General features: G+C 39.7%; 1 protein-coding gene across 3 annotated transcripts in view; it reads left to right on the top strand.

Annotated features, from left to right (window-relative positions):
• The window catches only part of TANGO6 (transport and golgi organization 6 homolog), a 145,892-nt gene that overhangs the window by 69,045 nt on the left and 52,870 nt on the right, over window positions 1-23,977 (top strand). For all 3 annotated transcript variants that reach the window (XR_004973631.1, XR_004973630.1, XM_036346159.1), the window contains exon 15: window positions 18,800-18,940. Coding sequence is in view for 1 of the 3 variants with exons in the window: in XM_036346159.1 (XP_036202052.1) it covers window positions 18,800-18,940 (141 nt within the window). In the remaining 2 variants the exon portion in view is untranslated. The remainder of the gene's footprint in view (window positions 1-18,799; window positions 18,941-23,977) is intronic.

Genomic DNA, 23,977 nt, shown 5'->3' with positions numbered 1-23,977 from the left:
CATCAGAATTATAGGGGTACCAGAAGGAGAGAGAGGGCAAGATATTGAAAACCTTTTTGAAGAAATAATGACAGAAAACTTCCCCTACCTGGTGAAAGAAATGGACTTACAAGTCCAGGAAGCGCAGAGAACCCCAAACAAAAGGAATCCAAAGAGGACCACACCAAGACACATCATAATTAAAATGCCAAGAGCAAAAGATAAAGAGAGAATCTTAAAAGCAGCAAGAGAAAGACAGTCAGTTACCTACAAGGGAGTACCCATACGACTGTCAGCTGATTTCTCAACAGAAACCATGCAGGCCAGAAGAGACTGGCAAGAAATATTCAAAGTGATGAATAGCAAGAACCTGCAACCAAGATTACTTTATCCAGCAAAGCTATCATTCAGAATAGAAGGTCAGATAAAGAGCTTCACGGATAAGAAAAAGCTAAAGGAGTTCATCACCACCAAACCAGCATTATATGAAATGCTGAAAGGTATTCTTTAAGAAGAGAAAGAAGAAAAAGGAACTCTTACCATTTGCCACAGCATGGATGGAACTGGAGAGTGGATAAATACCACAGGATCTCACTCATTTGTGGAATATAATGAACAACATAAACTGATGAACAAGGACTGATCCAGAGACGGAGAGGCATTGATTGGACTGTCGGGACTTGGAGGGAAGGTAGGGGAGGGTGGGGGTAAGAGGGAAAGATCAACCAAAGGACCTATATGCAAGCATATAGGCCTAATCAATGGACATGGACAACGGGGGGGTGAGGGAATGAGCGGGGGGGTTGGGGGGGTAGAGGGTAACCTGGGGACAAGGACACATATGTAATATCTTAATCAATAAAAAATATATTAAAAAAAATAATGGTAGAAATTGACCCTATTGTCATGCTTTTAAAAAGCACACAGATATTGTGATTATGATTATCAATAATATTTATTAAAATTGAATAATGCTTAATCATCTAGAAAGATCTGATTCTGTCAACAATCCTGAAATACAATAAAAGCAGATATTATAACCTTTTTATAAATGAAGAATAGACTTGCCTACAGTCACAAAATCTGGGAGCACGGTGGAGCTGGCACTAGCCCCATTTCCAGGGATTCCCTGTTTACTGTACCTTGCCCTACAATAGCCCAGGCGATCTCTATGATGCCCTCCCGCTCAGGTCAGAGACTATTTCAAAGCCCAATACACTTGAGATCTACATTAGCTTTATTTTTGGAATATCTTTTCAGTGTTTTCCTCCATCAGTTGAAGATTGGTACATTCAGATTTGTTTCAGAATACTTAGCAGTTTAGTACTTTTACCTGTAAATAAATAATGAGCTGGCTACTTCAAGCTTTGTTATTTTCACTTTCCAAGATTGCCCTGGATAATTGTATAAGAGAAATGGCTATAAGTACTGTGGAAGTTACTGTTTATTGAGTGCCTGTTATGTGTCAGTCACAGCAACCCTGAAAGGCAGGAATTATTATTCCTATCCATCAGGCAAGGGAACTAAAGCTCAACAAGGTTAAGAAACTGGTTCAAAATGTCACAGATTCTAAGTGTCAACATCAAGATTTGAATCTTAAATGTCTCTAGCTCTGAAGACTGTACTTTTGCCACAGTGAAGAATAATCCTAGTGCCCATGTTGTTCCTGTTTCCAAGGTACAAGAGCTGAGTTTTCAATGGTCTTAGATATAGGAGAACCAGCCTACCTATGGGAAATAGTTTCACTATAAATCAACCCTTCCTAGAACTTAATAATAGACTCTTAACCCTCTCTGTATTTCCCTCCTCTCTCTACTCTATTTTCTTGCCTTTCTCAAATCATCATGGCCTCTGCTCTTGCAGAAAGTAAAATTAAGCCATGGAACCAGTAGATCCTGGCATTTTCAGCTAAACAATTAAATACTTCTTAATTTCTTGGTTTCCAGAGCTAATTTCAAATCCTTTACCTCCCTATGCATGTTAAGCCAGCTGTCATAGTCAGATTCACCAAGAAGGCAATTGTGAGGCACCTTGGGTTAGTGTCAGTTGCTTAAATGTCTACAGACCATTTAGAAGGTATAAATACCGTCCCTGAAGAGCAGCTACTTAAATTTTGCCCTGGAGTCACCCTTTCTTTAGTAAAGTTGGAATTTGAAGTTAAGTCAAGGATGATAAAATAGTGAGAGCTCATAAGTAAAATAGCAAGTTCTTCATTAGACTTTAAGTACAATATTCCTTTACTGTCTAAAGAATCAATTCATGTTATTGGAACTACTTTGATGTAACAGCTGGAGGGACACCCTGCTCTTACCTTTCCCTCCGAAACTAAAGAGCAAGCAACCTGCATTATGCTTCATTTCAAATACAAATGAAAATTCCTAATCTCACCAGATGTGATTATGATGATTCTTGAAAATGTTCACATACTTAATAAGCCCAGTTATATTTTTTATTAATCATGACACAGTTCCTTTTGTTGCTGAATCATAAATTTAACATTTTTTTAATCTTTAATTTCGTTATTGGTTAAGGTATTACAAATGTGTCCTCATCCCCCCATTAACCCCCAACCTCCCTCCCCCCCGCCCCCCGTCATGCTCTCATCCCCCTGTTGTCTGTATCCATTGGTTTGGCTTATATGTATGCATACAAGTCCTTCGGTTGATCTCTTCCCCTTACCCCCACCCTCCACTACTTTCCCTCTGGGGATTGGTAGTCTGATCGCTGTTTCTCTGTCTTTGAATCTGTCCCTGTTCATCAGTCTATGTTGTTCTCTGTATTCCACAAATGAGTGAGATCATGTGGTATTTATCTTTGTCGGACTGGCTTATTTCACTCAGCATAATGCTCTCCAGTTCTATCCATGCTGTTCCAAATGGCAAGAGTTCCTTCTTTTTTACTTAGCGTAGTATTCCATTGTGTAGATGTACCAGTTTTTTAATCCACTCATCTGCTGATGGGCACTTAGGCTGTTTCCAAATCTTAGCTATGGTGAATTGTGCTGCTATGAACATAGGAATGCATATATCCTTTCTGATTGGTGTTTCTGGTTTCTTGGATATATTCCTAGAAGTGGGATCACTGAGTCAAATGGGAGTTCCATTTTTAGTTTTTTGAGGAACTCCATACTGTTCTCCACAGTGGCTACACCAGTCTGCATTCCCACCAGCAGTGCAGAAGGGTTCCTTTTTCTCCACATCCTCTCCAACACTTGTTGTTTGTTGATTTGTTGATGATAGCCATTCTGACAGGTGTGAGATGATACCGCATTGTCGTTTTGATTTACATCTCTCTTATAATTAGTGACTTTGAGCATGTTTCCATATGTCTTTCAGCCTTCCGTATGTCCTCTTTCGAAAAGTGTCTATTTAGGTCCTTTGCCCATTTTTTTTATTGGACTGTTTATCTTCCTTTTGTTAAGTTGTATGAGTTCCCTATAAATGTTGGAGATTAAACCCTTATCGGTGATATCATTGGCAAATATGTTCTCCCATGCAGTGGGCTTTCTTTTGTTTTGTTGATGGTTTCCTTATCTGTGCAGAAGCTTTTTATTTTGATGTAGTCCCATTTGTTTATTTTCTCTTTAGTTTCCATTGCCCTAGGAGCAGTATCAGAGAAGAAATTCCTTCGGCATATGTTTGCGATTTCGCTGCCTGTGGATTCCTCTTGTATTTTTATGGTTTTCCGTCTTACGTTTAAGTCCTTTATCCATTTTGAGTTTATTTTTGTGTATGGTGTGAATTGGTGGTCTAGTTTCATTTTTTTGCATGTATCTGTCCAATTTTCCCAACACCATATATTGAAGAGACTGTCTTGACTCCATTGTATGCTCTTGCCTCCTTTGTCGAATATTAATTGGGCATAGTGGTTTGGGTCGATTTGTGGCTTCTCTATTCTATTCCATTGATCTATATGTCTGTTCTTGTGCCAGTACTAGGCTGTTTTAAGAACAGTGGCTTGGTAATACAGCTTGATATCTGGTATTGAGATCCCACCTACTTTGTTCTTTTTCAGGATTGCTGCAGCTATTCGGGTCTTTTTTTATTCCAGATGAATTTTTGGAACGTTCGTTCTAGATCTGTTAAATATGCCGTTGGTAATTTAATGGGGATTGCATTGAATCTATAGATTGCTTTGGGTAGTATGGACATTTTGATAATGTTGATTCTACCAATCCATGAACATGGTATGTTCTTCCATTTGTTTATGTCTTCCTCTATCTCTTTTTTCAGTGTCCTGTAGTTTTTCACATATAAGTCTTTTACCTCCTTAGTTAAGTTTATTCCTAGGCATCTTAATTTTTTTGGTGCGATGGTAAATGGAATTGCTTTTTTAGTCTCACTTTCTGTAACTTCACTATTGGTGTAAAGAAATGCCATAGATTTCTTGGCATTAATTTTGTATCCTGCTACATTGCTGAATTCATTTATTAAGACTAATAATTTTTGGTGGAGTTTTTAGGGTTCTCTATGTACAGTATCATATCATCTGCAAATAAGGATAGTTTTCCTTCTTCTTTTCCAATTTGGATGCCTTTTATTTCTTCTTCTTGTCTGATCGCAATGGCTAGTACTTCCAGTACTATGTTGAACAGGAGTGGTGAGAGGGGGCATCCCTGTCTTGTTCCTGTTCTTAGGGGAAATGGTTTTAGTTTATGACCATTGAGTATGATGTTGGCTGTGGGTTTGTCATATATGGCTTTTATTATGTTGAGGTATGATCCTTCTATTCCTACCTTGCTGAGAGTTTTTATCAAGAAAGGGTGTTGGATTTTGTCAAATGCTTTTTCTGCGTCAATTGATATGACTGTGTGATTTTTATCTCTCAATTTGTTTATGTGATGTATCACATTTATTGATTTGTGGATATTGTACCATCCTTGCATCCCCAGGATAAATCCTACTTGGTCATGGTGTATGATCTTTCTGATGTATTGCTGGATCCGATTGCTAGAATTTTGTTGAGTATTTTGGCATCTATTTCATGAGGGATATTGGCCTATAATTCTCTTTCATTGTGTTGTCTTTATCTGGTTTTGGTATTAGAGTGATGCTGGCTTCATAGAATGAGCTGGGAAGTGCTCCTTCCTCTTGAATTTTTTGGAATAGTCTGAGGAGAATAGGTTTTAGTTCTTCTTTGAATGTTTGGTAAAACTCCCCTGTGAAGCCCCAGGCTTTTGTTTGCTGGGAGCTTTTTGATGACTGCTTCAATTTCTTCCATAGTTATTGGCCTATTGAGATTTTTAGAATCTTCCGGATTGAGTTTTGGAAGATTGTATTTTTCAAGGAATATGTCCATTTCCTCCAGGTTGTCTAGTTTGTTGGAGTAGAGTTGTTCATAGTATTTTTTTAACAATCCTTTGTATTTCTGTGGGGTCTGTTGTTATTTTGCCTCTTTCATTTCTGATTTTTTTATTTGAGACCTCTCTCTTTGCTTCTTGGTGAGCCTGGCTAGAGGCTCATCAATCTTGTTTATCCTTTCAGAGAACCAGCCCTTAGTTTCATTGATCTTTTGTATTGTTTTTTTGGTCTCTATGTCATTTATTTCTGCTCTGATCTTTATAATCTCCTTTCTCCTCACTCTGGGCTTTTCTTGTTGCCCTCTTTCTAATTCTTTGAGTTGTAGAGTTAGATTATTTACTATCATTTTTTTCTTATTTTTTGAGGTAGGCCGGTAGAGCTATAAACTTCCCTCTCAGGACTGCTTTCATTGTGTCCCATAGATTTTGGATTGTTGTGCTTTTATTGTCATTAGTTTCCAGGGTGTTTTTAATTTCTTCTTTGATCTCATTGGTAACCCAATCATTATTTAGTAGCATGCTATTCAGCTTCCAAGTGTTTGAGTTTTTTGGATTGTTTTTATTGTAGTTTATTTCTAATATTATGCCATTGTGGTCTGAGAAGATGCTTGGTATGATTTCAGTCTTCTTGAATCTGGGGAGACTTTGCTTGTGACCCAATATGTGGTCTATTTTTGAAAATGTCCCATGTGCACTTGAGAAGAACATATATTCTGTGGCTTTGGGGTGAAATGTTCTGTAGATGTCAATTAAGTCTATCTGATCTAGTGAGTCATTTAGGATTGCTGTTGCTTTGCTGATTTTTTGTCTAGAGGATTTATCCAGTGATGTCAGTGGTGTGTTTAAGTCCCCTACCATGATTGTGTTGTTTTTTATCTCTCCCTTGTTATTTTTCAGGAGGTTTTTTATGTATTTGGGTGATCCTGCATTGGGTGCATATATGTTTATCAGGGTTATATCCTCTTGTTATATCAATCCCTTTAGTATTATGAAGTGGTCTTCCTTATCTCTTGTTATGGCCTTCACTTTGAGGTCTATTTTGTCAGATATAACTATTGCTACCCCAGCTTTTTTTTCATTTCCATTTGCCTGAAAGATATTTTTTCATCCCTTCATTTTCAATCTGTGTGAGTCCCTTGTTCTGAGGTGGGTCTCTTGTAGACAGCATATATATGGGTCATGTCTTTTTATCCATTCAGCCACTCGATGTCTTTTGATTGGAGCATTTAGTCCGTTTATGTTTAAAGTTATTATTGAAAGGTACTTGCTTGTAGTCATTTCTATTTTTGTGCCTGTGTTCTTTCTTACCTTTTTATTTCTTCTTTTTACAGCATTCCCTTTAGCATTTCTTGCATTGCTGGCTTGGTAGTGATAAACTCCCTTAGCCTTTTTTGTCTGTAAAGCTCCTGATTTCCCCTTCAATTTTGATTGATAGTCTTGCTGGATAGAGTATTCTTGAATTCAGTCCTTTGCTTTGCAACACTTTGTATACCTCCTTCCATTCCCTTCTAGCTTGATGTGTTTCTGTTGAGAAATCATTTGACAATCTGATGAGGGATCCTTTGTAGGTAACTCTCTGTCTTTCTCTTGCAGCCTTTAAGATTCTCTCTTTGTTGTGTACATTTGCCATCGGTATTATGACGTGTCTTGGTGTGGGTCTTTTGGGGTTCATCTTGCTTGGGACTCTCTGTACTTGTGTAACTTTTTTCTTCCCCATATCTGGGAAGTTTCCTGTCATTATTTCTTTAAATAGATTTTCTAATCCTTGCTGCTCTTCTTGTCCTTCTGGCAGCCCTATTATGCATATGTTACTTCTTTTCATGTTGTCCCAAAGCTCCCTTAGGCTCTCCTCCTGCTTTTTAATTTTTTTCTCCAGTTGCTGTTCAGATTGAGCCTGTTTCTCTACCTTATCTTCTAACTCACTGATTCGGTCCTCTGCTTCTTCTAGTCTACTGTTGAAACCTTCCATGGTGTTTTTGATTGTAGCTATATCACTTTTTATTTCTTCCTGATTCTTGCATAGGTTGTTGATTTTCTCATCCATGCGGTGAATGAATTGTACAACCATTACTCTGAATTCTTTTTCTGTCATGTTGCATGCTTCAATTTCACTAATTTCCTTTCTTGGAGACTCCTCATTTTCTTTCCTCTGGGGATTGTCATCTCCTCATTCTGACTATCTCCAGATGGTTCAAACGTTGAGTTGCGTGGGCCTGGGCCGTGTGCAGTGGGAGCTTTGCACCACCCTAGTGTCACTTAAGAGCTCTGACACTAAGATGTGTGGTTGTGGTGGATTGGTGGTAACCAGGCTCACTCAGAGTCAGCGTTACCAGCGCTCAGTGTGGTCCCCTGTGCGCACTTAGAATCAGGGACCCCGCCTGCACCGTGCTGAAACAGAGACCCCCCCTGGAGTATGTTGAAAATCAGAGCCCCCTAGCGTGTGCCAGGAGTCAGAGTTTCCCAAGAATCCAGTATCAGAGTCTCTGTTGCTTCGCGCAGCCTTGCATTGAGAATCAGGGTCCCCGTGTGTGCATCACCAAGAATTGGAGTCACTGGTTCTTAGTGTGAATGCACTGGGAATCAGATCCCAGGCGCAGGTGATAAAAACAGAGTCAAGTCACTGGTGCTTGGTGCTGCCTCCCGCCTGGAGAATCGGGGTCCCGAAGTCCGTGCTGCGGGGAACAAGTTCCCAGTGTTCGCGTGTTAGCTCCCAGGCTAAGATTCCTGTAGCCTGTGCTGCAGGGGACAAGTTCCCAGTGTTCACGCATTTGCAGGCTAAGATTCCTGTAGTCCGTGCTGCAGGGGACAAGTTCCCATTGTTCGCGCATTAGCTCCCAGGCTGAGATTCCTGTAGCCTGTGCTGCAGGGGACAAGTTCCCAGTGTTCACGCATTAGCTCCCAGGCTGAGATTCCTGTAGCCCGTGATGCAGGGGACAAGTTCCCAGTATTCGCGCATTAGCTCCCAGGCTGAGATTCCTGTAGCCTGTGCTGCAGGGTACAAGTTCCCAGTGTTCGCGCATTCACAGGCTAAGATTCCTGTAGCAGTACTGAGGCCCGGGCTAGGGGTGGGTCTGTCAGTTACTATGGCGCTGCCCACGAGCCTGTGGGGAGGGGGATGGGCTCTGTTACTCACAGAGATCTGCCGCCAGGATGTCTGGATTCTTGGTGTCTGTGGGTCTGTAGCTGTGGTCGCCAAATTTAACATTTTTAACTGAAGTATTAATTTCTCTCTCTTTGGTCATGTCGAGCCCTTGGGCAGTGGTGGAAAGTGCAGTTAAATGGTTTCTGTACAGTTTTGGCAACTCATTTTTAGATTCTTACATTAGACTTTTAAACTTGGTTATGTTTTCTGACCTTGTGGTATCTCTGCTATCCCCGAAGAAGCTTGGAGATTGGGAACAAATTGAGCCTCAGAGAACGAATCACAAGCATTGAGCTACCCAAGACCTAATTAGGTCATCTCTCCCATCCACCTGCCAGGGCATGTCCTTAGATAGGGACAGAAAGAATTGTAAAATATCATTTTTTAAAAGATTTTTTTTACATTTTATTTTTTATTGATTTTTAGAGAAGAGAGGAAGGGAGAAGGAGAGAGAAAGAAACATCAATGTGATAGCAAAGCATGGGTTGACTTTCCCCACCAGGGACCAAGCCTGAAACCCAGATATGTGCCCTGACTGGGAATTGAATCAGCAACCTTTCAGTGCACAGGACGATGCCCAACCAACTGAGCCACATTGGCCAGGGCTTGCAAAATATCTTTGGCCATTGATTTTTTTTTTATTGATGGTTTAAAAGATTTGTTCATTCATTCAACAAATATTTACTGAACATTTACTATGTGGGAGGGCACTATGAGTCTTGAACTGCCTTCATGGAATTTATAGCTGGAGTGGGGGAGGACATGAAGGGGGTAAATATTAATCAAATAATCACACACAAAAATTGAAATATGTTGTGAAGAAAAGGTGCATCGTGATAAGAGAACCTGTCTGGGTCATTTTACCTGACAGAGATAAGCTGAGATCTGGTGGATGATTAGAAATTAACCTAGTAAACATGGGAAGAAGCGTGTTCATGACAGGGAACAGCAAAGCAGCAGTGCTGTGGCAGGATGGGGCCTGCAGACCCGAAGGACTACATGAATGCCTGTGTTCTACAGACACTTGGGGTCAGTGAAAAAGGGATGGGCTGGGTGGGCTCGGAGCACCATCAATCCCACTCTAAACAGAGGACCCTGCTTTTCTCTCTTTCACTGAGCCTCCTCTAAAGACTTCATATGAAAACAAAGTTCTGCTACTTAAAAACAAAAAAGGATTTGAAAAATCACTATCTTAGGCCATCTGTCTGACCTAGCAAAGAAGTTTTATCACACATGTTATATGTGATTTGTCATGCCACACAACACTTTTCAGCACCTTCTCCTCACCACTGTCAGAGGATGCTATCTCTTTTTGAGGCTGTTTTCATGAAATGCAGTGAGTATGTTTGGCTATCTGTACAAATCTCTAAACTCCGTTGTCCAGCACACAGCCCTGAGCCATTAAAAGAAAATCATTCTAATTCCAAATGGAAAAGGTAACACCATATGGAGTTATTTTAGACCAATGGTTTTCAAATAATTTTCTTTTTTAGCTGTGGGATTAAATAAGATCTAACATGAAGTTGTCAAAAAGTCAAATTCTCTTTATTTTCTTATTTGTGCCCTTTTTCTTATATGTTTCACATTTTTTTAGTATAAACATTTATTGCTTTTATCATCAGAAGATAATGTTTTTTAAATTATGTGGCTGTTTAGGAAAACTGAATCATTTCATGATAAGTTTCAGGGACTAGTACAGATCGGAACAGATGGCTCCCTCGGTTGTAGTGCCCCCTGTTGACCTTTTCACAACTAGGGATTACTAATCACAGGGTGGCCGTGGCTTTCTCACCATGAATTTATGTGATGACAGCGGAAACCTTACTGACAAACAGATGTTTTTCCCAAGTGGAGCTTTTCTTAATGAAATGGTTGCTTAGAAACCAGACCATGCTAATAACTTTTCTATATTTAGTTTGTAAAGTGATTCCATTTGCAAAGTTATTAAGTCAGAGAATACTAATTAGATCAAATTAAACATATCTATTATTTCTTGCCTTGCAATTCAGCAACCAACTGGTTAAATTAGCAGCAAAATTTGGCCCTGATGCATCTATTCATAATAAGGACATACATGAAAAATGACAGCTCATGGAGCCACCCTGCTCTGTTCTTCACTGTGATTCTCTAGAGGTACAGTGTGTTTGATCTGTCACCTGTATGTATTAGACACTGTGACATGGAGCACTTATGAGGTTGCTGAGAGGATCAGTTAGGTCAGTGGGTCAAAAATTGTAAGTGAAAATGTAAAAATAACTTCAAGTTAAGCTCAGTGACACAGCAGTAAAGGAAAGGCTTGGGAGGGAAGATGCTTGTTAGGAATGTAATTTATAAATGGAAAATCTGATAGGCTGACTATTACTAATACAGAGAAACCTCAGCATGAACCATATTTGTCTGGTGGATTAAAACATGAAGTCTTAAATTCAAACTACACGAAATTTGGAAGAAAATACATTTCTGTCTTTTATTTCCAGTAATGATGAGGTAGCTCAGTTGAAAACAACTATGCTTCAGGGCCCCTACAGGGTCCATGACAAGGTCTGGTCATTCCGGGAAATTGTAGACAAAGTGTTGAGTGTGTACGTGCATTTATGAGGGAGAAGGGACTCTTGCCGGGGGTAGAAAGGTAGGGGGGGGGGCGTGGCGGGGGGAGGAAAGGAATTATAGTATCTCTTCCTGGTTTCCCTGTGAAACTATAGTTTAAGTCCTACAAGGCATGGTTGCTGATTTCACAACAATCACATTTTCTAAGCTAGACCTAGTGCCTGTCATAAAGACTTGCCTAATCATCTCATCAGGACAATCGCCAGGCTTAACTGAGGAAAAAGGGGAGAATTTCAGAAATATTTATATCTTGATTGTGTCACTGTTTGGTACCCAAAGCACAGAGCAAGTCTCCTGGCCGGAAGACATCGGAGACTGTGCAAGATCAGCCCTGTCTTGTTAGAGCTTCAGGCCAGGTGACAACTCCCCTGGGAGGCTTTGGCTCTCAAAACCAGTGAGAACCTGACGCATCAGTCATTGTTGCTGATTCTACAGTTTCTCCTTGCGTAGGCTTCAGGTGAAATGCCAGCAGAAACTCCGAAAAAAATGAATCCGAAGTTCAGGTGGTACTCCTCCTACCAGGACCACCCATCTTGGGTCTTTAGGAGTTGTAAAGTGTTTTATTTTCTTACTGAGTCTGAAAGAGAACCACTTACTGTTTTTTGGGAAATCAGAAGCTCCTATTTTCTATTTAGCAGTAAACATTTCTTTTGATAGCATAAAGAGAATGTTAATGTGCTTTTTCACTCTTTGAAAGCTACATAAAGAGAATTAAATGACTAACATTCTGCTTATTTGTCAGCCATGATCAGTTGACGCAAGTTTCTCTGAACATGTAGGGCGATGATTACTCCCAAAGAAGTGGTAATTGCTGTTTTCTTTCCCTTCCTTCCTCGCTTATGCCTTCAGTCAGTATTAGAGCAGCTTTGTTTGAATTTCTGTGCATAAAATACGAGCCCTTGGTCACAGTGGTGTTCTTGCAGCTCTGCTTTTCTCACTTCTGTTCTCTTACTCCTTCCTCTCTGTTGCCCAAAGTTATTTGATAGAGACAGCCCTGCCAAGGTGGACCCTGAGCTATAGAGTGCTCTTTTGGGTTTCATTTTATTCATTTGGGGAGGGTAGTAGAATTAAGAGATTTAGAGGCCTTACAGTAGCCCACAAAGATGTGGAGTGGAGGTATTTTCAGAATCACTGGTTAAAAACTGGAACTCATTAAAATCCAAGGTTTGAATTTCCATTTGTGTGGCTCCTCAGTCACCACTAATGGCAACAGCATCTCAAGTTAGAGTCATTTGTGAATTTAATGAACATCACTACCTCCTTTTTCCACCAACTGGCAACAAAGCAGTCCCCATGAAGCCCAACCAGACCCCGTAGAGGACTCTGCCTATTCATATGGGAAGCTGTGTGCAAAGTGTTTCTCCTTCCTCTGATCTTGGAGTCCAACAGAAAGTAATTTTTATGGAGTGAGGCTGACATCATATACTTGGAAATGTAAGGTTCGCATCTTTGGGGTTAGGATTTGCGGAGCTAGTATTGTTCTAGCACGTATTTCTCTTAGGCACTGCCAAGTGAGCCCTGGGATGGCAGAGTGCACATTTGCAGATCTGCTCTGCCAAGTGGCAACTCTGTATTCTTGTGCTATATTTTTTACCCCTCTATTCCTCAGCTTCCTCCTCAGTAAAACTAGGGATGATGGTATTACCTATTTCAAAGGATTGTTCGAAAGCATGAAATGGGTAAATAATGTAAAGTGCTCAGGACTTTGCCTGGCATATTGAAAACAATAAATGTTAGGAATTTTTATTGTCTTTACTACTTATTATAATATTAATAATAAATGCATTTTTATTATAATATTTCATGATCCAAATGACTTCCAATAAGTTCAGTTAACTTTCAGTAAATATAGATTATTCACTTGTTTTTACTTTTTCCCTCTTCAAAATGGGAATTTGAAAACAGTTTAAGCAAATGTATATTGGCATTATTTTAGTATTTGGTATTTTTTTAAAATATATTTTTATTGATTTCAGAGAGGAAGGGAGAGGGAGAGAGAGACAGAAACATCAATGATGAGAGAGAATCATTGATCGGCTGCCTCCTGCACACCACACACTGGGGATCAAGCCCACAACCCGGGCATGTGCCCTTGACTGAATCTAACCTAGGACCCTTCAGTCCGTAGGCCAACGCTCTGTCAATTGAGCCAAACCAGCTAGGGCGTAGTATTTGAATATATTATTTAGATCCTGGTTTAAAGTGATACACACTAGGTACAGTTCTTACAAATTTTCAGCTGTTAGTCTTCTATTATTCCTAGCCCTGTTTTTTCCTCAGGCCTAAGTAACACTCACTCATCTCGAATCTTTATAAATTTGTTGGGGCTTGTATACACTTAACACAACTTTGGAGCTTCAAAAAAACTTAGCATCAAGTTGGCTAGATATTATCATTTACTTTAATTACAAAAGCAGCCCAGCTATTCAGTTGAGCTCCCCATACTTCCTTGATTTAATAACCAACTTCCCCACTTTGTGCAACTTCCTAGATTCTTAGAGCTGAAGTTATTGTTAGTTTCCACCATAATGAGAGGTCTCAAATGAAGCAAGTGAAGTAACCTACTAAAGGATAGTATTTTCCTTCTCTTGGTCTACCTTTATTATCTTTGTGTCATAGAGCTAGAGGACAATCCCAGATTGGTGATTATCTTTCTGTAATCAGGGGAAAATTTCCTTGTGCCTGACCATCATTGTTCTTTCAAACTAGAGATTCCTCCACAGGTTAAAATACATTTTATCTTCTTTTTAGTTTTTCAAAATAACTTATTTTTATAAATTTATTTCAAACATAGTTTGTGAAGGTTCTAAAAGCTTATCCCCTACCCTTATTACCCCCTCACAGAGATAACCAATCCCCTTACCACCCCCTTTTTAAGTAGTTTTTCCTAGTAATTATCTCCTCATCTATAAAGAAAATGCTTATACATATCTCTCTTGATTTAAATAATTTTGGACATAATGTATTTATTTTCTACATGTAAGGTGAGGATTTAGCGCATTCACATACACATGCACATGCATGCCTGCATATGCCCATCTGTACCCCTTCTCCTCTTGCCTTTTCCCCATCACAGTTTTGGCTGCATCATTGGGTAGCATTTGCTGCTGACTATAAGGGTATTATTCATTGCTGAGCCCAGTTCAGTCTTCCTTTCTTATATATTTGCTTAGTTTTCTATTTAATGGTTACTAGTTTTTTTCCAAATGATCTATCAGGTACATATAATTTTTTTTACCTTTGTTCTCTTTACTCAAATTTCAGCCTTTGACACCTATCTTGCTCTCTTTATCCTTGTTTGTGGGTTTATACCCTTTTTACTCCTTAATCATTAATTTTTAAAAAAGTATACTTTATTGATTTTTTTACAAAGAGGAAGAGAGAGGGATAGAGAGAAACATCGATGAGAGAGAAACATCAATCAGCTGCCTCCTACATACCCCCTACTGGGGATGTGCCCGCAACCACTGTCACTGCTGGAAGTCAACACTATTTTGGTTTTTGTTTGTTTTCTTTTTTTCTTAACACTATTTTAAACAGAATACATTCCTGGCTTTATCATGAAAGTCATTGGGAGGGGAAAAAAGCATAGTTATTTTGCAGAGTTGATTGCCTTTTTTATTGTATAAAGTACTTTTAATAATATTTTACATTAGTTTGCCTATATCCTTTGTGTTGCCCTAAAACACATCAGAATGCTTTCATGAACTCTTGCCAGTTTGTTTTACCTTTACCTACTATGTATCTTATCAGTTATACCTCATCTTGAAATGCATGGCTGTTTTCCTAGGAATCAGAGCAGGAGCAGCTATCTCTCACACAATCATTTGCGTCTGATTGCCAAAGGGATTGGTGTGTCATGTTTCCTTGAAACCTCTGCTGACCCAGAAATTACCTCATTTTCACATTACAAAGGAATTATCAAGTGTGAGAGGTCAAGGTTCATGTGAAGGTTATGGCCATGTTTCCTCCCTTGTCAAAATTCAGAAAACTTTTCAAATAAGAAAACAAAAACAGCCACACAAGATTTCATCCCTTTAAATTGTTATACAGTCTTAACCATCATATACAATTCTCTGCACTGCTTGATGTAATAGTGAGGAGGGAACTGCCTGTGTTCCCCATGGATTTGTAAACTCATAGGTGGCAACCGTATCCTAGAAGGTAAAACTCAAACAGAGGGTCATTTGGCAGCAGTCTGCGGAGCAGGCCAGCAGGAAGATAAACAATTGCTACTGTGGGAAGCAAGGAAACTACTTTGCTATTGGCAACCTTTTTATGCAAGATTGGGAGAATTCATAACTCCCTGGTAGGAAAAGTAAAAAAACAAATCTGAAATTCAATAAAAATGTATGTGAAGAAGACTGTGTTAGGATTACTTTGGTTGAAAAAAATCAAACTGACATACGCATAGAGGGTATTTATTGCCTTATGTATCCAAAGATTCAGGCCGGTAGGAGTACAGTCGGATCCAGGGGCTCAAAGTATGCAATTGGGTCTCTTCCTTTTCTCCTTCCGGCTCTTGGCTTGACCCTCTTAGATGTTGGCACCATTTTTGGGTGGGCTTTCTCCACAGGGTGGCCACTGGCAGCTTCCGGCTCTTAACTTCAACAGGAAAGAAAGTAGAAAGAACTTATCTTTCCCAGTAGTTCTAATGTGGGCTCCAGGATTGAATCGCATTGCCCATTCCTGAACCATTCATAGTGGTGGGGATGCGATGGAATATCCTAACTGGCCAGCCTGGGACATGAGTTCACACAGGAGGGAGAGAAAGTAGGATGTTAGCTGCACTCAAACCACTTGGGCTGAGAGGGGAGCTTCGAGAAGGGATACTTATCTCAGAGGAACACGAGTGCTGTTAGCAGGAGAGTGAGTAGATGCTCTGTGCAACCAAAGATGCCTGCTACCGAGAGGAAAGCAAGAGCTCATTTTGAAGTATATGGAAGGATAACATGCTCATAGAAGTAAACAAACTGTTCCCTGCCAAAGATTAATGAGAGAAAATAGGCATAAACTGCAGTCGGAGGGATTTTAGTAATACATATGCTTTAGAGAAGCTAGATATATATAAAAGATTTATAAGCCAAATTCCACTTTCCCACTGATTTCCATTATAAAGTCCCGACCTATATTTCCAAAAGGAAGCAAATTTACCAAGTTTTTTAGTTGGGAATTTCTGATGGAAAACTAGTTATGAGAGCAACAGATCTATAATATGTACTGGGCCTTGTAACATATTAGCTATACAGCATCTACCAGAATTGCAGTTACCAGCCACCAATTCACTTTTTCTTTGGGGTTCTTTCAGAACTGGGAAGATTTTTTATTTCTCTTTCTTGGTAAACAATTGGTTTATCCTTTTCTTAAGCCACAGACCTTTTTCCTCTGCTTAGGTGTTTCTCATTCCACCTTGGACCTCTAAGAAGTTGTCCATTTTTTTACATAATAGAACTAACTACAAATGCTAGGTCACATTTTGCCAATAGGGAAGTAATCTAATTCAGGTTCTGCCACAGCCTGAAACTCCCTTAAGAGCAGTACTTCTGTTTGTATAAAATTGGAGGCCACATAAAGAGAGCTATGGATTAGGACCACCTGCAGAGACTTCCCAGGCTTTTCCCAAAGCAATGAAAAGGTAGGAATGGGGAGGGCAGAAAAGAGGATGGGCAGACAGGTACAGCCCATAGCAGTTGCTCCGCCTTTGTGTATATCTGATTTATAAGAGAATGGAATCACTATCTGTAACATAGAAAACAGTATGTAGACTTTGCCTGCAAGATTGTCAAGCTTAAACAGGAGAATGGTTTAACTCAGGTAAAAAATAATTATAGATTTCTCAAACATTTATATTACTCCTTCCCCATCTTCTCTTTCTTAATTCCTAAAATTTATATCAAGACTCTGTCTTTGAGCTCTTTTGTTCATTCATTCATTTAACAAATAGTTATTGAGCACCTGCTATGTGCTGACACTCTTCTAGGCATTTAAACTATAGCAGGGAATAAAACAAGTCCTTGACTTTGTAGAGTTCACATTTTGAGGAGGAGAGCAGTCAATAAATAAGCAATATATAACATGTCAGGTAATATTAAGTGCTGAGAAGAAAAATGAAGCAGGCTGAGTGGGGTGAGCAGAGGGAAAAGTAAGGCAGTCAGTCTATTCTAAGAACAGCAAGGAGTCCAGAGTTGCTGGACTATAGGGAGCAAAGGAGAGTATGGTAAAAGAGGTCAGAGAGAAAGCAAAGGCAGGTGGGGATTGGGAGCTGCCCATATTTAGGGGAGAAGAGAAACTGTTGAGGGATTTGGACAGAAGAATGATGGGACCTGTTTTTTTAAAAAAATCTTTCTTTAAAATATATTTTTATTGATTTCAGAGAGGAAGGTAGAGGGAGCAAAAGATAGAAACGTCAATGATGAGAGTTCTCATTGATCAGCTGCCTCCTGCACGCCCCCCACTGGGGATTGAGCCCACAACCCGGGTACTCCATCCACTGAGCCAACCGGCTAGGGCCCTGTCTATGTTTTAACCAGGAAGTTCCAGCTGCAGTTAGGGAATAGGGTAGAAGCAGGGTGACTGATTAGGAGATCATTGAAAAACACCAGGCCAGAGATGATGGACCATCATCTGAGACTGAGGAGGAGGTAGTGAGAAGCATCTTCATCCTGGGTATATTTTGAAATTTCATGTTTTCTTCCTTTGTTTGTTTTTTCTTTTTCCTCTTCTTTTTATTAAAATATATTTTATTGATTTTTTACAGAGAGGAAGGGAGAGGGATAGAGAGTTAGAAACATCGATGAGAGAGAAACATCGATCAGCTGCCTCCTGCACACTCCCTACTGGGATGTGCCCACAACCAAGGTACATGCCCTTTACCGGAATCGAACCTGGGACCCTTCAGTCCACAGGCCGACGCTCTATCCACTGAGCCAAACCAGTCAGGGACCTCACTATTCTTTAGACGTTATATAACCTTTTCCACCACCCACCCACCCAACCGCAGTGATGGAATTTGTATTTATATGCTTTGAGACCAGGAGCTTTATTTCTGGTCCTGTCTTAGGTCTCTTCCTCTTGCCACACCTCTAGAGTTTGTTTGATATGGAGCTGGGCACAGATATGATAACACTGCTGCAGACACACGTTTGGGAGGTACTGGCATGATGGGAGAAGGGGTCAGCAAGTCCTAGGAATTGGGGGGGGGGGGTCAAGAGCAGGAACTTCGCTATTTCTGATCAGGGAACTCAGCCATAGCATATATCTACTATTGACTGTGCCCAGAATCTCTGAAGGTATTTCTTGTGGAAACTGCTCTCACTGCTGACATTTTACAGAGAGAACTCATACTGGAATGGAGAACTGCAGCAGAGACAGGAATCACTGCTGTGCTTCAGGCAGGGACAATAGTAGTCATAGAACCTTAAAGTCCAGAATCAGGATTGTAGAAGGCATTTAATCCAGTCTTCTCCTGCTGTTGTGTGAACCCCTACCATGATTGCAGTCATCTAGCCTCTGCTTCAAGATTCTATAACTCATAAATCATGGAATGTCAGTACTGGAAGTGATCTTAGAAATTATATAGGGCTGGGACTAGAACTCCCAGCCCCATGTTCTTTCCACTCACTGTCTTGTCACTCCAAATAAAGGGCAGCCCTTGCTGAGAATTACAGAGGTGGGTTTAAATGCCTTAGTGTTCAGCCCATCGCAGACTGTCTGGGTTTATTTGCCTTTCAGTCCTAAAAAGTAATGAATTTTCTTTTTATTTTCAACTTCAGGGATTACCCTGCTCTCAGATGCGTACCCGGAGAAAATCTTGATTGGCCTGTTGGCTCAGTATGACAGCAGCAAAGACAAGCATACGCCGGAGACCAGAATGAAAGTCGGGGAAGTCCTGATGCGAATTGTGAGGGCATTAGGTGAGTTTTCTTGTTCCATCCTTCTGAAACAGTGGGGGAACAGTCTGGCTTTGGAGACTTAGTATGTCCACTGTGAAGGTAGGGATGTTCCTAAACATCTTGCAATGGCCAGGACAGCTCTCTACAACAAAGAATGATCTGGCCCCAATTGTCAAGAAGGCCCCTTTGGATAGATCCTGTTCTAGGGCTCATGTGAGCATTTTGTTTCTGCTTTAACATCACTCAGATGTGTTAGTTAAGTCCAGGACTGCCATTGACAGCTATTCAGGTTGTTCACAGCTGTAAAAACTCTAAGAGGCATCATTGTATGAACGGCATGCCCTGGAGTTGTACAATACGCAACCTGTGTGATCATCCTAGTGGCCTTGACACATCTCAGTTATAATTAAGATTGCCATCTCCCCGGACAGAGTTTGAAAGTTATTCATTCCCTTCTGTAATATATTTACAAATCCTTTTGGATATGGAAGCTTCTGCATGTGGCTAATCTTATGAGCATACTTTTTTAGTGAATAGCCTTTTTGATCCTATCTGCTAAATATGGGAGTGTGTCCTCATTAGAGCCTGTGGCCACCTTATAGGTGATTATGTATGCCTCCTACACTTTTTTTGGCCTTCTTTTTACATTTAATAGACCATAATATGAATAAAGTATATTTTTAAATTATCTTCACATCAATTTTTTCAGAGATGTAAGTTTAAAATCTATTTATAGATCTTATCCCTCTTAATTGTAGCTGTAATACATGGTAGTTTTGGGAAATTTGGAAAATATTTTTAAAGTATTTTTAAAAAACAAAGTAATCACTGATAATCTCATAATTCGGAAATAACCACTTTTTGTTTACATTTTGATCTTTCCTTTTTTTCTCGGAACTCTAATTATACTGTGTATATCCTGCATTTTTTCATTTAACATCATCAGCACTTTTGTATGTCATTTAATATTTCTTGAAAATATAAGTATATTGGTTGTATTATATAATCAGTAATCTGAATCTATTATAACATTTAATTTTCTTCCAAAAGGCTATTATTGTTTAATTAGGTTGTTTCCAGTTACTTTCTTTATGAGGAACTTTTCAAGGATTATGAGAAGTGTGCTATTGATTATTCTTATACACAAATCCTTTTGGTGAATCTTTGATTTTTTCTTTACGATTGGTTCCTGCAAGGGAAATTGCTAGGTCAAAGTATACACATGCTTTAAGGCTCTTGATATTTAGTGCTAAGTTGTCCTCCAGAAATGTGCACTCTTGCCAGCAGTGAATGAGACTGCTAATTTCTCATACAGAAAAATTATTCCGTGGCTTCAGACCAGATTTCTACCTTGGCTCCCAGAATGAATGGAAGAACCTATCAGAAAATGTGGTGGGCGGGTGGGCTGATGAAAGGAGGGAGGGTGTGAGGGGAGGGACTGCTGGATGAAAGGGTGGATGTGTGACTCAGTGAACTCATTGTTGCTCTAGAAGAGCAACTCAGATCTGGTGGTGTTGTCGTTATATACAAAGAATAGCACTTAATTATATTTGAAGGCAGAACATAGTCTTCTTACTCAGCAAGCTCAAACAAGTTCCAGTTTACTCTAGATCAGAAGTTTCTAAAAATAAGCAAAAATAGAAAGCCCTATTCATGTTGAAGATATTCATCTGAAGAGTTTACCTTCAGTGAACTCTATAGAAAAGATCAGGAATTAATTTTTGGAATGAGGAATGAGGGGAGAGAACTAAATCTCAGGTCTCTACTGGAGTATGCCAGGGGAAGTAGAATGACACCCAGGAATGCTGGGGCAAAGCAATTTATACTTCTAGGTTAGGAGGTGCCTTTTCTTTTTATCTTCCAGGAAAAGGTGGGCCCAGGAAAAGAGGGTATTTCTAACTCTTAATGACCTTATTTAATGTACTCTGTCAACTCTTTTTCACATCACCTGCTTAATTTTTATTAGTTTTGTTGTTGTTAATCCTCATCCAAGGATATTTTTTCCATTGATTTTTAGAGAGAGTGAGAGGGATGCAGAGAGGGGGAGAGAGAGACAGACAAACAGAGATGCAGACAGGGACACAGACAGACATTGACGTGAGCAAGACACATAGATTGGTTGCTCACACATACGCCCCTACTGGGGCTGGGGATGGAACCTGCAACCCAGGCACATGCCCTTGACCAGGAATCAAACCCTTGACCATTTGGTGCTCGAGCCAACCCTCTAACCACTTAGCCATACCGGCCAAGGCTCACCTGCCTAATTTTTGTTTTAGTTTAGTAATCACTTTGTGCCCCCTTACAGTTTAATCTAGTGATGAGCAACCCATGATCTTATGTAGTTCCAGGATGAAGCTCATAATCTGATTTTAGAAAACCTGTCATCTGCCCAGAGAGGAACAAATTCAGTCCCAAATTCTTTCCTGACAACCACCTTCTCCTAGCCAGTTATAAGAAACAGGAAAATTGATTAATTAGATTTGTCTAGCAGGCTACTGTGAATTCCAATTGGCTTGGATTGGGAATTAAGATAAGAAGAGGAGCTTTATAACAGCTACATAGCCCTGACTGGTTAGCTCAGTTGGTTAGAGCATTGTCTCAATATGCCAAGGTTGCAGGTTCTATCCCCAGTCAGGGTATATACAAGAATCAACCAATGAATGCATAAATAAGTGGATGTTTCTCTCTCTCTCTCTCTCTCTCTCTCTCTCTCTCTCTCTCTCTCTCTCTCTCATCAATAAATAAAAAATTTAAAAAAAAACCAGCTACATAATATTTTATAGTATGGATATACCACAATTTAGACTATTTAATCAACCATTCCTCTGTGAATAAACCTTCACTTTTTTCTGTTTTTTCCTGACATGCAGTATTGCAATATAAATTTTGTCATACATATGCTAATATAAATATATGCATATTTTGTATGTATGTACATGCTAAGGTACTGGAACATTTATTTCTATAAGTTCGATATTTGCCAAAGTGGAATCACTGGGTCAAAGGCTGTTTATATTTTAACTTGCTTATATACTGACAGATTACTTCCTAAAATTGTGGGTGAGATTGTGCTTTTTGAACCCCTGCTATGTCTGTTGCCAAATAGAGAAAAGTATTTTTTGAAAATTGAGTTCTTCAAAGTGAATGGACTAAGAAAGTCCATCTTTTGTTATTATGTTGTTTGTCTTGATTGCAATTGGAGAAAATGTCTTAATTTAAGAAATGCAATAGTAATACATTTTCCTATCAATTACCTTATAAGAGTAGTCAAGGAATGACAAAATAAATCACCTTTAGAAGTATCTTGCTCAACCAAGTTTGCTGAAAGGTGCAGCATTATAACCAGTTACCTCAAGGGCATTCTAAATAAGTAGTTTCCAGAAATATCTTAACTTTTAATTTACCAATTTAAAAATTTTACTTTATGGGTCTTTCTTCCATAATATATCTTTTGGTTCTCTTCTGTATAATAAACAACCCCAGAACTTAATGGTTTAATTCCACAACTATTTATTTGTTCTGAATTCTATAATGTGGGTAAGGTTTGCTAGGGACAGCTCATCTCTGCTCCCATGGTGTCTGGGCTCAGCTGGTGGTCTTTTGCTGCATGTGGTGTAGCCTGGGCTCACCCAGCAGGTTGCATTCAGCTGGGGTCTTGACTGGGGTGCCTCAGTGCTCCTCCACATGGCTTCTGTCTGTGCCTGCATGTGAACACTCCCCATTTGGTTGTCTGGGCCAAACTTCTTTCAGCATGGTGAACGGTTTCCCAGAGAACAAAAGGAGAAGCTGCCAGGGCTGTTAAGAGCTAAACCTGGAACTGGCTTACTGTCTCTTCTGCCACATTCTACTGTCAAAGTAAGCCATAAAACCAGCCCAGGTCCAAGGAGAAGGGAAGTAGCTTCTAATTCTTGTTGAGAGAAACAGCATTGTGTTCAGGGATGGTGTGTTGGTAGCCACAGCTATACACTACCAAAAATAGTGCATGCTCACCACAAGCCTAACAATACAGAGGTGTGTAAAGAAAAATCTAGTCTTTCCAAAATACTAGTTACATTTACTATTTTCACCTCCCAAGGTAAATAATGATAATGGTTTGGTATATATTCTTTTATACCTTTCTCTGTGCTCATATAGATATATATAAAAGTATCTGAGCTCCTTACATGCCTTTTTTTTTCTCTTTTACAAAAACATAATCTTCATATATTATTACTATTACTAGAGGCCCAGTGCATGAAATTTGTGCACTCAAGGGGAGAGGGGTCCCTCAGCCCAGCCTGCGCCCTCAAGTCATCTGTCGGATATCCTTAGTGTTGCAGTTGCTGTGGAGGCGGGAAAGGCTCCTGCCACACCACTGCCACTATGCTCTCCAGCTGTGAGCCTGGCTTCTATCTGAGTGGTGCTCCCCCTGTGGGAGCACACTGACCACCAGGGGACAGCTCTTGCATTGAGTGTCTGCCCCCTGGTGGTCAGTGCGCATCATAGCAACCGGTTGTTCCGCCCTTCAGTCGATTTGCATATTAACCTTTTATTATATAGGATTACATATGATTACATGCTTTCATTGAAATCTAACTTTACCAAAGTATAATTTGCATAAAATGCTCCATTTTAAGTGTACATTTCAGTGAGTGTACATATAAATCCATGTAACCATCACTACAATCAAAATATAGAACATTTTCATCACCTCAAACGTTCCTTTGCTCAGATAATCTCCCATTCCACACTCCACCTCAGGAAACCACTGATGTGCTTCCTGTGACTGTAGATGAGATTTGTCTTTTCTAGTATTTTAGGTAAATGAAATCATCTAGTATATACCCTTTTGTATTTGACTCCTTTTGCTCAGCATAATGTTTTCGAGATTCATCCATGTTGTTGTGTAGATCAATTTTTCACTACTTTTTTATTGCTAAGTAGTACCTAGGAGTGGAATTGCTGGCTCGTATGTAGGTATATAAGAAACTGCCAAACTGCTTTCCAAACTAGTTGTACCATTTTACATTATGACCAGCAATGTATGAGAGTTCCCCTTGCTCCATATTCTCGCCA

This window comes from Myotis myotis, unplaced genomic scaffold (assembly GCF_014108235.1).
Source record: "Myotis myotis isolate mMyoMyo1 unplaced genomic scaffold, mMyoMyo1.p scaffold_m19_p_19, whole genome shotgun sequence".
Classification (NCBI taxonomy): domain Eukaryota; kingdom Metazoa; phylum Chordata; class Mammalia; order Chiroptera; family Vespertilionidae; genus Myotis; species Myotis myotis.
This window is presented reverse-complemented; position numbering and strand designations above follow the sequence as displayed.